This window comes from Lolium rigidum, chromosome 7 (genome assembly GCF_022539505.1).
Source record: "Lolium rigidum isolate FL_2022 chromosome 7, APGP_CSIRO_Lrig_0.1, whole genome shotgun sequence".
In the NCBI taxonomy this organism is placed as follows: domain Eukaryota; kingdom Viridiplantae; phylum Streptophyta; class Magnoliopsida; order Poales; family Poaceae; genus Lolium; species Lolium rigidum.
The window spans coordinates 228,502,730-228,520,384 of NC_061514.1; the positions used below are offsets into that span (position 1 = coordinate 228,502,730).

Here is a 17,655-nt window from a genome sequence, read left to right on the forward strand (position 1 = left end):
TGGTATCAGAGCCCTAGGTCTCGAGTTCAAATCCTGGCTTTCACAATTTATTCTAAAATCCCCAATTTATTCTAAATTCCCCGCAGCCTCTTGCCGTGTGATCTCGGCGCTGCCTCTTTGCCTCTCTACACGTGTTGACTTGTCTTCTCGTCTTCCCGTCACACGTGAGAGGGGGTGTTGACGTGTATAAGTAGATTGCCTAGCCCTTTCCATAAGTTCGGACTTTTGGTTCAAGTGGCTAGTGCATGAACCTTAACAGTATCATGCATCTAAATTAGATCAGTACAGTCAATCTTTCTCATTTTATATTCGTGCATGTATGTGCATGTATGTTTAGCTGCTGCCGCTGCGAGAAATTACATGATCTGGTAACCTTCAAGGGACCTAAGAAAATTAAAATGTTTAGGAAGTTACAATGCATTCAATGATGCCCTTCAGATGATGGCCGTACTTTACCAAGTTGGTCATGCATCTGTTGGTTCCATATAAGCAACTACTCCACAGTATAACTCCCTATGGTATTAGAACCCCAGACAAGCAAATTTTGACCTATTCTCATATTTGTCATATGTGTAGTGTAGTAAGTAGTAACCACACTGTCTCACAAAAGTCAAATAAGAAAGCAAGAGAACTTACTTTTGCAGTCTTAGCTCCGTTAACTGCAAGAGATGCTATGAACTCAATTAGTGGTTCTTGGCATTCACTAAGGTTGCAAGGAAGCGTTGGCCAGTAATTCATCTGTAGATTTATGTTGAGGTGAGGAGCAGACCTGAAAAGTTAAAGCTGTATAAATATTTGATCCTTAAGGCCCTCTTTGGATAGGGAGAATGGGAATTCCAGGAATTACTATGAATTTGGAACTAAATCCCCAAACTCTCCCCTAATCAAAACAATCGAACACTGCCTAAAACGGATCACAAGTAAAAAATGACATCACGACGAAATGAAAGTGTCCCCAGACAAATACAGGCCTCTAGCCCATCTCCCATTTGCTTTATTTTTTTAATTAATAAGCCGGTAAGTGTATGTACTCGAATAAGTAGTTCTCACCTAATACATAACAAGCAGAAAAGGTAAAATAAACAAAAACGATATCAATGCATGAACTATAGAGAAAAACTTACTGCCAAGCAGGTGCAAGATCTTGATTCCAAATTCCTTGCAGATTAGATACCTGTGTTCCAGGTCGAGAGCACGAAATGAGAAGATATCGACCATATTGGAATAGAAGTTCAACCAAAGAAGGATCTTCGTTACTTCTAAAACTGTTCACTCTTTCTGCTGTAGTCTTGATGGCTTCATCAGCTTCTTTCAAGCTTGTTTTTTCAATAGCTGGTGCTTGTGATAGTCGCAAACTAACACGGTGAAAAAGACCCTGATAGTTTTTCAAATGAGCAGCTTTGAGCTGATCAAATGTGACATTCCTGCTCATATTCAAGGTCCTCAGAGCTGTTGATTCAGGATCTAATTTTGAGTCTGAAGGATTCACAAGAGGCCCATTGAACGAGGAAGCAGCTGTAACAAGCAAAAGTACCCAATCTGCATTGTCAATTCTCAAATTTTGATCATTCAAAACTACAGATTTTGCAGCAGCACCGCCCATCTGCAGGCTAAGAACAGCTGCAAACCCGATACCAGTAGCATCATTGGCTTCATGTTGCTGCAGAACGTGTCTTTGTACTGGACAGGTGCCTTCCATGATAATCTCATTTGCATTCGTTGCACGAACTCTGTGGTTTAATTTACTATTTAATGATAAAGTGAAGGACACATGTCCTGATTTGTTTGCGGAAATCCTGGTGACAATGACCTGGTGTGGATTTGAGCAGAAGTGCTCCCTAGTGTACTGCACTTCTCCAATGTTGAACGTGATGAGCGTGGTCGCGGTATGTAAATCAAGCTCTCGTTTGTAGGAACTATACCCCTGACTGGATGTGCCAAACTCCAGATTCATATCCCCAAGAGGTTGGTAGACCTTCATAGCAAGAACAAGGATACCGTAAGATATAGTGCTCCAGTGCACCTCCTAAGAAAATTATTTGTGATTGCCGATGAACTTCTATTGCAGATGCGTAGCTGCATCTTGCAATGATTCATGCCATAATTGTAGATTGTGCATTGCTCAGAAGAACTAGCCCTAGCGTTGGATGGCATTGTAATCTTTAACTCGAAAGTCAATCATAATTCTGGTTCAAGCTCTTCAGGTATGATGCTATTCTTATGCTACTGTTCAACTATAGATCAGGTTAGTCAAGCAATAACGTTTCAAATTGATTTCTTCCAACATTTCTTTTGCAGACAAGACAATAAAATTATGTTTAAGCCATGTTACAATAAAGGCTCAGAAATGCATATGTCGAGAACTGAAGGACTATGAAATTTGACATTATTACAGAATAAAATAACTTAAAGACAACCTCTTTTAATAAAAAATTTTTTGCTATTAATGAGCAAATGATATGCATCATCATATCATAATCCGAGCAAGGGTCCAAATGTTACTAGGTTAGGCCTCGTGGCTTTGCTTCAACACAAGAACCAATAGCATGCTCTGATATGCCAAACAGAACACCATATGGCAAGCTCAGACCGTATATACCTCTGTCGGGCCACCGTAAAGGCCTGACGCTGCGCTGGTGGCATCAACAAACCGTCTGTCATCAACGAACTTCCTGACCGCAGCGAGGGCAGCCGGTGCTTTCGGGTCGGTATAATTTCCCGGCACACCGGTCCACAGAGTATCAACTGCAAGAACATTAGAAGGGACATTATGGTTCCTAGCCTTGCTGGCCTGCCTTCCTAACAAAAAGGGAAGTGCACATTCATAGTTTGGTTGGGGCATTTCGTCGAACTCCCTCCAGGTGCCTTTCGGAGAGCAACCCTTACGAGCCAGTACCCTATGGACTATGGTAACTGACGCGTCGGAACATCCGTCGCGAACAAGAATGAGAACAGAGCTCGGAGATGGGAGATCAGGGCAAAGCGCGAGCAGCAGGAATGCTTACGGTTGAGTTGGAGCTTCTCGGAGGCGATGCCGCCCCAGACCATGGCGCCGAGGCTGCCGTTCCCGATCGGCGCCGCGTCCGTGAAGTGCTCCGCCGGGGAAGCGAACACCACCTTCAGTGGCCGCTCCTCCCCATCCTCCATCGGCCGGATCCGGTCGCCGTCCATGGGTGGAGGAGCCATCAGCCGTGGAGGATAAACCAAGTTTGGGAGAGCCGTGCGGAAAGAGTGAATGCTTTAGCATGTGCGTGGGGTTTCTCGCAAGCTTCCATTTTCGCAGTTGGTTTCTTGGTGCAGTTGGCGCCAACGGAACGGAGAGGACAAATACCCTGCAGCGGAAAGGCTTCCGTTCCGTTTTGGGCTTTCGGTTTGGTTTTGCCACAATAATGCTCCTCGCGTCATATAACCTTAATATTTTCTGCAAACATTATGTACCTCAGCCCTTTTATAGTTGGCGCGTACTGAACGTCCTGGGGACATCCCCAGATCCGCGGGGTCGCCAGCCGTCCGATGAGCTGATCGAACCCGTCCACCCCGGATCAATGCCAACACAGCATTAAAATTAAAAAAAAACACCCCACGGCCATGGTCAGCAGCTCCTGGAACCCCCACACGTGGCGCCCGTGGAGCCCCTTGCTTCCCCCGCCCGCGCTCCTCCCTTGAGCCACAACACTCGCCGGAGAACCTAGTCGCATGCGTCGCCAGAGAACCCCGCCACGGAGAACTGATGCATCATCTTATCCCCGAGCCACGTATCCCCTTCGCCAGCCGCTGCGGTCGTCGGAGAAAGCTGACGCGACGTCACCGGTGAAGTATCATCGTCGTCCACCGAAGCAGAAACGCCGTTGCCCCCTGCAGTACCACCGCACCCTTCTGACATCGTTGCCGCTTGCGCAACGCCGCGCTGCCATGGGTAGCGCGCGCCGCCACGCCTAAGTAGCAACGGTGGTCGGCCCTTGTAGCAAAATCGAACACCATTTGTAGCAGCGCCGCCGCGCCGTGGTAGCAACACAGGCGCCCTTTGTAGCGATGTCGGCAGTGTGCGTGTAGCATCTTCGACGCGCCATGGCAGCAACGCATGGCGCCCTTTGTAGCAACACTGGCATCTACTAGTAGCATCGCCACCGCTCCATGGTAGCAAGGTTGGTCGCCTGCTGTAGCAAGGTCGGTTGCCCTTTGTAGCAAGGTTAGCCGCCCTTCGTACCAACGCTGCCATGGTAGCAAAGACGTCGCCGCATGGTAGCAAAGTCGGTTGCCCTTTGTAGCAAGGCTAGAGGCCCCAGGGAGCAACCGCATCCACCGCTAGGAGCAACTGCGTCCGCCTCTTCGAGCAACACGACCTCCCACCGCCCACCTCTACAACATAATCCATGGTGGCCACAGCCTCGACGAGCTATGTGCGGACGAGCCCCGGGTATGTAGCAAGTGGACGCCCTGATGGAGAGGAGCGACGATTCCTCGGTGACTGACCTCGGCAGCAGTGACTTGGTCCCCGTCGCCGGCCCCGAACCGACCGCACCGGCCTTGTAGGTGGCAAGGGGCGCTGGTCAACACGAGCGAGTTGCGGGCGGCGAGATAGGCTTTTTCGGGTGGCTACGCTGAGGAGCTCTGGGAGGTGGACGAGGCAGAGGAGCTCTGCGAGGTGGAGGTGAAGTTGGACGATGCAGAGAGCGAACACGAGATGAAAATAGAGATGGAAGAATCTGGGATGAATGGACAGATAAGGCAACAAGAGATGATAAGGTGGGACCGAGGGACACGCGTCGTCGCGCGGAGGCAGAAGATGGGAGAGACGCGTTCCCCCGAGGGATCAACAACATTTTCCTTTATAGTTTTATATATGCTGGAGAACAATTAGGTATAGCACTATCATGTACTCACTCACGTTTCATAATATAAGACGTTTTGGCAAACAAATAGTATGATACCTAAAAGAACATTGTACATTGTACATCTTCAGAGGCTAGCTGATCTCTTATCATGTTATCTTTTTAATAAAATATCACACTTTTGTTTGCACTGTTGATGATCAAATCGCATAATGTGTCAATGAAGCATGAGTTTAGACACTATTTAGTGTATATATACGTTTAAATTTAGATAAATCTGTGACATACTTTTCAGGACGGTTTTCAGGGCGGAGGAAAAGTGAGTATAAACATAAAAACTCCCTCTCAGCCATTTCTTTTTTAAACTCCCTTTCACGGTTTCACCCTATGTCCGTGAAAAAAGTAATGTCGCACTCGCAACGCTTCTGTCGTAGGCTTTTGATTTCTGTGTTGTCACAGTATTGCTGCCGAAGCGCTTTCTTGAGATCATTGTATATCTAGCGAGACAGCTAACCTTTCTTATCGGACGATCATGCATGTTACAGCTGAGAGTGGAGTGCACGACACATCGATATGATTATGTAGGTTGTAGGCCATGTACATGTATATAGCTAATCATTCTGGGCATTGTACGTGGCTGGCTATTACACCTCAAAGACGAATAACCAATGCCTAGACTAAAAAGTATGGTGAAAGCTTGACAAGTTTCCCGAAATATGTCATCATTTTCCACGGAAACAGTTTTGTGGGTAACTGAGTATCTGTAACAATTTAGGTGAAGTTCTCTGTTAATTAATCAAACAACTTTTCTCCTTATTTTCTTCTAAAATACATCCTAAAAGATATATCACATTTCATAAAAGGGGTGTCAAGCGGCTAGTTTACAACGTTTGCAAGTGCTTACTTTGCTGTCAACAAGAGGTGACAACTCCTCAACCCTGAATCTACTCTCGTTCTAGTAACCAAAGGAAGATCGGGGGTGGGAAGATGAACATTTCCTCACGGAAGAGATCCGCCTTGTCCCACACCTTGAACTCGAAATTAGGTCATCTGTTTGACCGTCTGTGCGGCAAGTCTCTCCGCGTTGAAAACCATGTCCAACGTTTCCAAATACACTAAAACACTAGAGTAATCGCGGTTTACAGATCATGTCACTCCTTCCTCGGCCCCGTGCAACCCACCCATCAATGCATCAGTGGGGTGTCTTCCTCTAGGGCCTACTTTGGTTTGTTCCAATGCATCAATACTCGTGCCCAAACCTCGGGAGCTACCACGCATCCTAAAAGGATAACATAATTGTTACAAAACCACACAACAAAAGTAGATTAAACGAAAAACAAGAACATAGATTTTTACGTGGAAAACCTAAACGGAAAAAATCATGAAACACATGATGATGTATCACTATAATTAGGAGGAGTATTACAGTACACGAAAGGACAACCCGTGAAAGGGAATTTATGTCCCTAATCTTTATTTTGGTGATTGGTGAATACAAGGGGACTAACCATTTATATCGAGCTTACCAACAGGTTAAGTCATCTTCTCTCTTTGGTGTTGGGTTACGATGCAAAAAGGGAAAAGAAGGCCGATGTGACTCGAAGATGGAGTCGGAAAGATCTTGACATGGTAGTCCTTCCTTTTCTGGTTTTATTGAGTATAGGAACCCCGCACTATTAAGAGGGGATCAAAACTTCCATTTGGTACTTGGCTCAAATCAATTCCTTTATTTCGAAAAACCTTGTCTCTTGTGTCTATCTTTTGTTTCACTTCTCACACAATCTTTTCAAATGTTTTTCGAGTTGATTCCCTCTCTTCTTTCTCTCTGTTTGTCAAAACTGCTACCCAGCCGGTCATACTGGGCACCAGGCCGGTATGACCGGGTCTTCCCCAATTTGCTTCAGGAGCGCAACCCGGTATGACCGGGCCTCAGGCCGGTCATACCGGCTAAGATTTCTTTTTCACGCATCAGCATTAGCCGTATGACTGGGCCTTAGGCTGGTCATGCCGACCAGTCAATCACTTCGCGTAGGAGCTCATCCCGGTGTGACCGGGCCTCAGGCCGGTCATACCGGTCTGCCTTTTGTTTTTTATCAGGAGCGCCACCCGGTATGATCGGGCCAGGGGGCCGGTCATACCGGCCGCCCTTTTTCTGCACGACTTTTTTAAAAAAACAGTCGGTTTTCCTTTATAAGGAAAGCCATGATTTCGGGGATCCTCACCTTTGCTATCATTCTGAGATCCAAATCAAGTTCTTCATTATCTCATACTCTCTAACAAACTTTTCCCTCAATTCCTTGATCTAGAGAGATTCAACCAACGGTTTTGAGAGAGAATCCACACAATCGAAAGATCTATTCCCTCTCTCTCTTTCCACCGAACAATTTCGTGATTTGAGCCTTGTGTCAAGTTCATTTGATCTATTTTTATTGCGCGGTTTTGTAACAAGAACCAACACCAGTGTTCACCCTCTGTGCAAAACTTAAACCGTCCTTCCCTGAACTCAATGTGTTGTCATTTGTGATTGTGTAAGTTGCTAGCATCGCCACATTGATATCCCCGCTACAGAAAAAGAGCATTTTATTGCAGTGGGCTTGTATACCAATATGCAACCTCATCAGAGATGTGATATCAAAAAAACAAATATGGGATAATAAACTAATCGGCATGTATAGCAAATAATAAGAAAATTCAAAAACAACAAAATACTTCAAATACGACTTCATATTGACCCATATAAAGCAAACAAATCGTGCACGTGGCATTTAATGTATGGTTAAAACCCATAGAAATTGGCTCATGAACAGTGGCCAAGTAAATCTGAAGGCGTTAAATTGATTGAACTTTATGTAGGGTATATAATAACAAGTGTTAGATTTGGCCAATTAACATGACCCACATAAACTAGGAATTGACATATCTTTGACAACCCATATATATGTCGACGACATATGGGGTCAGCCCGTATAACTATGGTATACGGATGGCTACCTCATCCTTCCCGCGGAAGCCAAGACCTAGGATTCCAATGTGGGGCTGCACCAACCTATCTGTTGTGCGATGCTCGGACTCCTGGACGGGTGCCCAGCAGCAGAACATATGAAAAGTTATGACTGCGATGTTTGTGTGTGCATCTGAGCCTGCGGTATGCGAATAAGCTATTCTAGAGATAATAGTAAAAACACAAGAAATTGCACAAGACTTGGAATCTTGTTGTCACATGACAGTCTGGAAACATCGTAATAGTTAACAATAACATAAGTGAACCGCTCAACTTAGTAACAAGTTCACCAACAACAATCAATCGCAGTGTCTAGTCAGTTCAAATTACTGATATAAATGGAAATCTTTCTATTCTTAATAGGTGATCCCATTTCTCTTAACATGCAAGCTATACACCTCAGCAGCATTCTAATTGGTCCACGTCATTTCTCGTTCAGCCATGTCATTAGTAAACCATGCCATTGATTAGCTTGACATTTTTTTATCTCTAAATAGGAGTCCACTACATCATTTTGCTGCACTCTCATGCGTCCAAGTCATCCTCTATTTATTGGCGTTGCGTCGCATCCCTTGCCCGCACTGCCTCGCGTCGCGTGTATTGAGTCGAGTCTATCGCCGATCCATTCGTCTCCCCTATTTTCTCCACATGGGTCGGCCGTTCCTTTTCTCCACACGGGCTAGACGCCCGTAGATGGTCTGTACGGGGCATCACTTCCACGTTCGTCCTGCAAAAAGTACGCCGTGATAAATCCTCTTGGTCTTCCTGGTAGTGCTCTCCGCCGCCACAACCTATGCCTTGATGATACAAATGCTCCTCGCTGCTGCGACCTAATGCCTTCTCGCCACAAATGCTCGTGAAACTGCCCGATGTACTACTAGCCCACTACTATTCATCAACCATTAAAGCCCTGTAAATACGAAAGAAACAGCTCGGATGAACTCCCTCGATGCTTATAAAGCTACCTGTGCTGCCATGGAGAATCACCACGCTGCCTACTCGGGACGTCATTCTCTCGCCACCGGCCTCCACAATGCATGGTAGCTGACCACTCCACAATTTCTTTCCCCTATATTTTTTTTGTTACTCCTCGCTCATGTCTGTCGATTGCCCTACTGCAGCTCAACGTTTTGGATCTCCCCGATTTTTGGTTGGACTTTCATTGGATTGTGCCTGCTCACTCAAACCGATCCGGATTTAATTGGATCCTCTTATTATTGTCCATCTTGATCTGAATCATGGCAAGGGCCAGTGCAACTCCCAGCACTTTTTATTCTCCTCCATGTCCGTGAGATGATGCCGGTCTCCGCATAGGTAAACTAAGAGCAGGTTCCATGATCCCATTCACCTCCTTCTATCTATGCACTGGCTTTGCTTACAATCGTATCTTTAAAGTAGGGACCCAAATCACTGGATGAACTCAATTATTGGATTCTTCAACTGAACATATGTGATGGAGGCGTGGAGCCCTGTGGCGCGTTAACGAGCAGAGTAGTTCTCCAGAAATCAGATAAGTGGATAATCCTATATCTTGAATACAGAGATGGGACTAACAGACCAAAATATTCTCGAATTAGTTGACCCATATTGTGCTTGATTAAGTTTTATTAAGGAAATAATTACTAGGTTCATCCACCTTTTTGCGATTTGAATCATTCATGCCTTCTTTTTTTGTCATGAGATAGAAATGACCGGCCGGAATTCCAGTTTTGTGCAGGTGATACCAATGGCTCTCATGTCCCGCCCAAGAACGTTGTCGGTCCCTGATTTGTACAATCTGACCTCGCTCAGTCGTCCATGTCAACCATTTTTTGTCGGTATGAATGTTTCTCTCTTTCTTGATTTCTATACAGATTGTCTCGCTTAATCCAAATATGTGTACCACTGAAATATTACGGTCTACACTACAACATGCATACTTTGATATGTAGAGTGCATTTATTTTCGCTCATTGGCACCTGCGGTATATCCAGATTACTTCCATGGCTTCTGTTTTAGCTAGACACCGACTTACCATTTCATCAACTAATTTGGTGTTCTTCCAATTAGTTTAGCTTACCTTTCATGTCTCCGTACATCTAAATTACGAATTTGAGAATTCGGTGCAGAGAGCAAGGTATTTAAATATTCCTGCGACAGGGTCTCACTTTTCATCTTCTCATTAAAGCAGTTACCATGTCAGATTTTGCATTGTGTTGCATCAAATTTAAAATGCAGCGGTACAAGAAATGTATAGTTCTATGGTACTCACATTTTTGTGTGCTCGCTGAATTTGATTTTGGATTTTTTAAAAAATTGGTGCACTGAGCTGGCAAATTAATCATGCAACCGCGTAAACAAAGTAAAATAGTCCCTATAATTGAGCCTCGCTTGTCGAAAATTAATTTTGCAACAATCATTTTTCATATCAATCCTTTTTTTCAGATCTTAAAGTATTTGTCATCTCAAATTGTGAAATATGGCAGCATCAAAATTAACAAGGCAGTGATGCAAGAAATGTACAGATCTATGGCACTCCTCACACTTTTGTTCCAACTTATTGGTGTTACTCTCACTGGTAGAAAAACAGGCTTCCGGGAAGCCCCATAAGTCGCGAAGGTAAAGGAACCGCGACTAATGGGGTCTTTAGTCGCGGTTCGTGTGGCGAACCGCGACCAAAGGCATGGGCCCAGGGCGCACGGTGGCCAGCTGGTGCACGTGGGGGGCTTTAGTCGCGGTTGGCCGGGCCAACCGCGACTAAAGGTGCTCGAAGGCCTTTAGTCGCGGTTGGCAGGCCAACCGGGACTAAAGCCCCTCCCCTATATATACCCATCCAGCCATTTGGAGCCAACACTTAGCCATTTGGAGCCATTCTCTTCACAAACTTCACAAGTGAGTGTTAGGTTTGCTTTTGGTTCCTCTTATGCACATAAGGTGTTTGATGAAATGCCCCAAGAGCATGAAACAAACATGATATGAAGTGTTGGAGCCACACTTGAGCTTTCTCATTTATTTTTTCCTCCTCGATCGCGTTAGCAACTTGAACCTTTGATGTGTCATTGATACAATATGCATGTGTGTGTAGTTCATTGTTTAATTTATATTGTTTGTAGCTAGTTAGTTTAACAAATGCATGATGGTTAATTATATATTTTATATTATAATAATGCAGATGAATCGGCAATGGATGTACGGTAACCGACTCTCCGGCGAGTTCGAGACGGGTTTGAAAGATTTCCTCGTAGTGGCTAATGCGAACAAGCAGGGGGGTTTTGTTATCTGTCCATGTGTTAACCGTAAGAATCGGAAGGGTTACTCTTCCTCAAGAGATGTTCACATGCACCTGCTTCGGCACGGTTTCATGCCAAGCTATAATTGTTGGACCAAGCATGGAGAAAGAGGGGTTATAATGGAAGAAGATGAAGAAGGGGATGATTTCATCGATGAAAGCTATCTTGCTCATTTCGGTGATACTTTCATGGAGGATGCTGAAGGTGAAGGGGAAGGTGAAGAAGAGGCACGTGATGATCCCGTTGATGATCTTGGTCGGACCATTGCTGATGCACGGAGACGCTGCGTAAACCGAAAAGGAGAGGGAGAATTTGGATCGCATGTTAGAGGATCACAGGAAGGCGCCGTACCCGGATGCGATGATGGTCTCGAAAAAGTCAGGGCTGCACACTGGATTTGCTGAAATGGAATGCACAGCAGGTGTAGCTGACTCGGCATTTGAAAACTTGCTGAAAATGTTGAAGAATATGTTTCCAAAGAATAACGAGTTGCCCGCCAGTACGTACGAAGCAAAGAAGGTTGTCTCGCCCTCTAGGTTTAGAGGTTCTGAAGATACATGCATGCATCAACGATCGCATCCTCTACCGCGGTGAATACGAGAATTTGAATGAATGCCCGGTATGCACCGCATTGCGTTATAAGATCGAGAGGCGATGACCCTGGTGACGATGTTGAGGGCCAGAAACCCAGGAAGAGGGTTCCCGCCAAGGTGATGTGGTATGCTCCTATAATACCACGGTTGAAACGTCTGTTCAGGAACAAAGAGCATGCCAAGTTATTGCGATGGCACAAAGAGGACCGTAAGTCGGATGGGGAGTTGAGACACCCCGCAGATGGAACGCAATGGAGAAAGATCGACGAGAGTTCAAAGATTTTGCAGCCGACGCAAGGAACATAAGATTTGGTCTAAGTACGGATGGCATGAATCCTTTTGGCGAGCAGAGCTCCAGCCATAGCACTCGGCCCGTGACTCTATGCATCTACAACCTTCCTCCTTGGTTGTGCATGAAGCGGAAGTTCATTATGATGCCGTTGCTCATCCAAGGTCCGAAGCAACCCGGCAACGACATCGATGTGTACCTAAGGCCATTAGTTGATGAACTTTTACAGCTGTGGGGCAGACCCGGTGTCCGTGTGTGGGATGAGCACAAAGAAGAGGAATTTGACCTACGAGCGTTGCTTTTCGTAACCATCAACGATTGGCCTGGCTCTTAGTAACCTTTCGGACCGTCAAATAAGGGATACAATGCATGCACGCACCGCTTACATGAGACCGAAAGTGTACATTTGCCAAATTGTAAGAAGAACGTGTACCTTGGGCATCGTCGATTTCTTCCGAAAGGTCATCCAAGAAGAAAGAAAGGCAAGCATTACAACGGCAAGGCAGCATCACCGGCCGAAGCTCGCGGAACACACCGGTGCCGAGGTATTTGATATGGTCAAGGATTTGAAAGTCATCTTTGGAAAGGGTCCCAGCGGACAATCAGCTTCCGAAGGGAGCCGACGGGCACGCAGCCATGTGGAAGAAGAAATCTATATTCTGGGAGCTAGAATATTGGAAAGTCCTAGAAGTCCGCTCGCAATCGACGTGATGCACGTTACGAAGAATATTTGCGTGAACCTCCTAAGCTTCTTGGGCGTGTATGGGAAGTCAAATGATACAAAGGAAGCACGGCAGGACCAAAGAAATTTTGAAAGACCCCGATGACCGGCATCCGAACGGTTTCAAGGTCGTGCCGCCTACGATCTCACCAAAGAAGAGAAGGTCATCTTTTTGAATGCCCGAGCAGTATGAAGGTCCCGTCCGGATTCTCGTCCAATATAAAGGGAATAATAAACATGGCGGAGAAAAAGTTCCAAAACCTAAAGTCTCACGACCGCCACGTGATTATGACGCAATTGCTTCCGATTGCTTTGAGGGGCTCCGCCGGAAAATGTTCGAGTAGCCATTGTGAAGCTATGTGCATTCCTCAATGCAATCTCTCGAAGGTAATCAATCCGAAGTTCTACCACGGTTACGTAACGATGTGATCCAATGTCTTGTCGGCTCGAGTTGGTGTTCCCGCCATCCTTCTTCAATATTATGACGCACCTCCCGGTTCACCTAGTCGATGAGATTTCCATTCTCGGTCCCGTATTTCTACACAATATGTTCCCTTCGAGAGGTTCATGGGAATATTAAAGAAATATGTTCGTAACCGTGCTAGGCCGAAGGAAGCATCGCCAAGGGCTATGGAAATGAGGAGGTAATTGAGTTTTGTGTTGACTTTGTTCCTGACCTTAAGCCGATTGGTCTTCCTCGATCGCGGCACGAGGGGAGACTAAGTGGAAAAGGCACGATCGGAAGGAAATCAACGATATGTATGGACGGCCATTCTCTCGACCGAAGCACACCACACAGCTTCCGACCAATTCCAGCTTGGTGGCTCCGTACTTTGAGAAACACAAGAATATTTTACGCTCGGACAACCCCCGGGAAGCCCGAATCCTCGGATTAGGAAGGCTCACATGGAGACTTTCGGCGATTGGTTGAGAAAACATTTAATGAGTGACGAACATGTTGTAGATCAGCCGTACATGTTGGCCAAGACACCATCTTCGACTATAACGACTTTCCAAGGGTACGAGATAAATGGGAATACATTTTACACGATCGCCCAAGATAAAAAGAGCACCAACCAAAACAGTGGTGTCCGCTTTGATGCAAGCAACCGAGAATGGGCAAAAGGTCACATATTATGGTTACATAGAGGAGATATGGGAACTTGACTATGGACCCTCCTTTAGGGTCCCTTTGTTCCGGTGCAAATGGTTCAAGCTAACAGGAGGTGGGGTAAAGGTGGACCAAGCAATACGGAATGACAATGGTGGATTTCAACAATCTTGGTTACCTTGACGAACCATTCGTCCTAGCGAAAGATGTCGCTCAGGTTTTCTATGTGAAGGACATGAGTAGCAAACCGAGGAAACGGAAAGATAAGAAAACGATCCAGTACATCATGCGATGATCCAAAGCGCCACATTGTTCTTTCAGGGAAAAGAAACATCGTGGGAGTGGAGGACAAGACAGACATGCCGAAGATTATAATATGTTTGCTGAAATTCCGCCCTTCAAAGTGAACACCGACCCAAGCATTAAGTTAAATGATGAGGATGCTCCATGGATACGGCACAATCGTAAGCAAGCAGGGACACAAGGAAAGAAATGATGTGTAATAATTTATTGTACCAAACTTTGTTGAATGGATCATGTGAATTATATTACCCGTGATGTGTTTGGTGTCCATTTTCGAATGATTCAATTGACTCGAGATAGCACCGATGATACATGAAATTTGGAGTGACTAAGTCATACTCCTGCATACAGGAAATTTGGAGTGACTAAGTCATACTCCTGCATACATGAAATTTTGAGTGACTAAGTCATACTCCTGCATACAGGAAATTCGGAGTGACTAAGTCATACTCCTGCATACATGAAATTTGGAGTGATTTAGTCATACTCCTGCATACAGGAAATTTGGAGTGACTAAGTCATACTCCTGCATACATGAAATTTGGAGTGATTTAGTCATACTCCCGCCTAGGCGTATAATATGCATACTCGTAGTCTTCATAGCCGCCGCCGTTGTACCGGTAGTCGTCGCCTTCTAAGTTGCCGGCGTCGTCGCCGCCGCTCGTCGTCGGCCGTCGCCGGGCGGCGCTCGTGGCTCGAACTTAGGGTAGCGCGAGCGGGGATATCGCCGGCCGTGATGTAGTCCATGACGCTCCGCGCAGTCCGGCCGTACCACCATAGCCGACGACCGGCCTCGTGGAAGTTTCCAGGAGGCGGACCGTCCTCCTCATACCCGGCGAGCGCCCTCTCACGCCGATTGATGAAGAAGGCGTCCCAAGTATGTCGGTATCGGGATGCCGCCGGGGATTCATCCGTCGCTCCGGCGTGAGGTCGAGGTAGTAGTGGTTCGTGATGGCCGCCCGACGCGCAGCACTCCGAGGGACGGGAGGGACCGGCACGCCGCCGGCGCTTAGGCTCCGGCCCGGCAGGACGCGGTAGCCCTGGTGGGCAAGGGTAGTTCGAGGCGCAAAGCTCCTCCACCTCGCCGGTAGGTTAGAGTGGGTGCGGTGGAAGCCATGAGAGAGTGATGAGAGATTGTAGAGATGTGATAATGTCGGCCAAGCCGGGCTACCTATATGTAGTGACAAATGGCGGGAAAAATGGGAGCCGGGAAGACAGGAGGCGGGAAGAAAGAGGCGGGAAGAAAGTGGCGGGAAGAAAGAGGCGGAAAGAAAGTGGCGGGAAGAAAGAGGCGGGAAGAAAGTGGCGGGAAGAAAGTGGCGGGAAGAAAGTGGCGGGAAGAATTTTTCTGATTTTTTTGATATATTATTTGTATTTTTAAGAATTTGAATTGAATTAGTTTTATTTTTTGATTTTTTGATATATAATTTGTATTTTTAACATTCTGAATTGAATTAGTTTTATTTTTCTGAATTTTTTGATGTATTATTTGTATTTTTAAAATTTTGAATTGAATTAGTTTTATTTTTATGAATTTTTTGATATATTATATGTATTGTAAACATTTTTGAAATGAATTAGTTTTATTTTTCTTAATTTTTTGATATATAATTTGTATTTTTAACATTTTGAATTGAATTAGTTTTATTTTTCTAAATTTATTGATGTATTATTTGTATTTTTAAAATTTTGAATTGAATTAGTTTTATTTTTATGAATTTTTTGATATATTATATGTATTCTAAACATTTTTGAAATGAATTAGTTTTATTTTTATTAATTTTTTGATATATAATTTGTATTTTTAACATTTTGAATTGAATTAGTTTTATTTTTCTGAATTTATTGATGTATTATTTGTATTTTTAAAATTTTGAATTGAATTAGTTTTATTTTTATGAATTTTTTGATATATTATATGTATTGTAAACATTTTTGAAATGAATTAGTTTTATTTTTCTTAATTTTTTGATATATAATTTGTAGTTTTAACATTTTGAATTGAATTAGTTTTATTTTTCTGAATTTATTGATGTATTATTTGTATTTTAAAATTTTGAATTGAATTAGTTTTATTTTTATGAATTTTTTGATATATTATATGTATTCTAAACATTTTTGAAATGAATTAGTTTTATTTTTCTTAATTTTTTGATATATAATTTGTATTTTTAACATTTTGAATTGAATTAGTTTTATGTTTATGAATTTTTTGATATATTATATGTACTCTAAACATTTTTGAAACGAAATAATTTCGAAAAAGCCTTTAGTCGCGGTTGGCCGGGCCAACCGCGACTAAAGGTCATTTTCCGCGGAACCGCAAAAGGGGCGAAAAAGGCTTTAGTCGCGGTTGGGGTCACCAACCGCGACTAAAGGCTACCTTTAGTCGCGGTTGGTGACTCAACCGCGACTAAAGCCCCGACGGTATAAATACGGGTATAAATACCGCGCGCCGCGGACGGCGGTTCGGTCTTCGTCTTCTCCGTCGATCCGTGAAGCTTCTCCGCACGTCGCCGCCCTCGCTCGCTCGCTCGCCGACGCCGTCGAGCTGCCCCCGCGCCCTTCGCACGTCGCCGCCCTCGCCCGCCGCCATCAACGACCGCAGCCGCCGCCGCCCTCGAGCGACCTCGCTGCCCCCGGCGCCCCGGCCCGTACGTCGTCGACTCCGCCGCGCCGCGCGAACTCTCCGGCCGCCTCAATCTCCGCGCGCCGCACGCACGCGCCGCCGCACACACGTCGCTGCACACACGCCGCCGCCGCAGACACACGGCCACCGCGCGCGTGCGCCGGCCGCTCGAACCGCCGCCTCCCACCGCCGCGGAGAGAGAGGGCGCGCGGGCGCGCCGATACACACGTACGGCGCCCCGATCTCATTTTTTTTTGTTTTTTTTGTTTTTGCTAATTAAAATTGTAAACTAAAATTTGACTTAAAAAGATTTTGTAAAAAAAACTAAAAATTGACTTAAATGAATTAACTTGTTGTTAATTAAAATTGTAAACTAAAATTTGACTAAAAAACTAAAATTTGACTAAAGTGGGTGAACCAAATAAACTTGTTGTTTCATCACAATATGTAACTTGTTGTTTCATCACAATATGTAACTAAAGTGGGTGAACCAAATAAACATGTTTGATGAACCAACAAAAAACGAATTAACTTGTTGTTTCATCACAATATGTAAAGTTTTGTAAATTGGTACATGTTAGAGGAGACGGGCAATCCCATGACACGAAAGAAGTCCGGTGGGTTGCAGCATGCATATATATGCTAACGACGGACTAGTCGGCCAATCCCACCACCGCACAGCCACAGCAAACAGGGATGGGGTAATGGGGACAGGAGAACACACGGCACCGCCACTGCCCTTTCGCCACCGCCGCCCTTTCGCCACCGACCCCGCGTGTATACGGAGGGGGCTGCGAGGCCCTCGCCTCCCCCTCCGTATACGCGCGGGTTTTTTTGTTTTTTTACGAGAGAGAGGACCGGCACCGCCACCGCCACCGCCACCGCCCTTTCGCCACCGCCATCGGTC

At 45.2% G+C, this 17,655-nt stretch overlaps 1 protein-coding gene across 1 annotated transcript in view; it reads right to left on the reverse strand.

Moving 5' to 3' along the window:
- The window catches only part of LOC124672511 (alpha-L-fucosidase 2-like), an 11,556-nt gene extending 8,385 nt beyond the window's left edge, over nucleotides 1–3,171 (reverse strand). Inside the window, exons 1-4 of the mRNA XM_047208731.1 lie at nucleotides 3,006–3,171; nucleotides 2,600–2,799; nucleotides 1,125–1,975; nucleotides 637–769 (exon numbers count right to left, since the gene is read on the reverse strand). Coding sequence (XP_047064687.1) covers nucleotides 637–769; nucleotides 1,125–1,975; nucleotides 2,600–2,799; nucleotides 3,006–3,171 — 1,350 coding nt within the window. The remainder of the gene's footprint in view (nucleotides 1–636; nucleotides 770–1,124; nucleotides 1,976–2,599; nucleotides 2,800–3,005) is intronic.
- Between the last annotated feature and the right edge of the window lie 14,484 nt (nucleotides 3,172–17,655).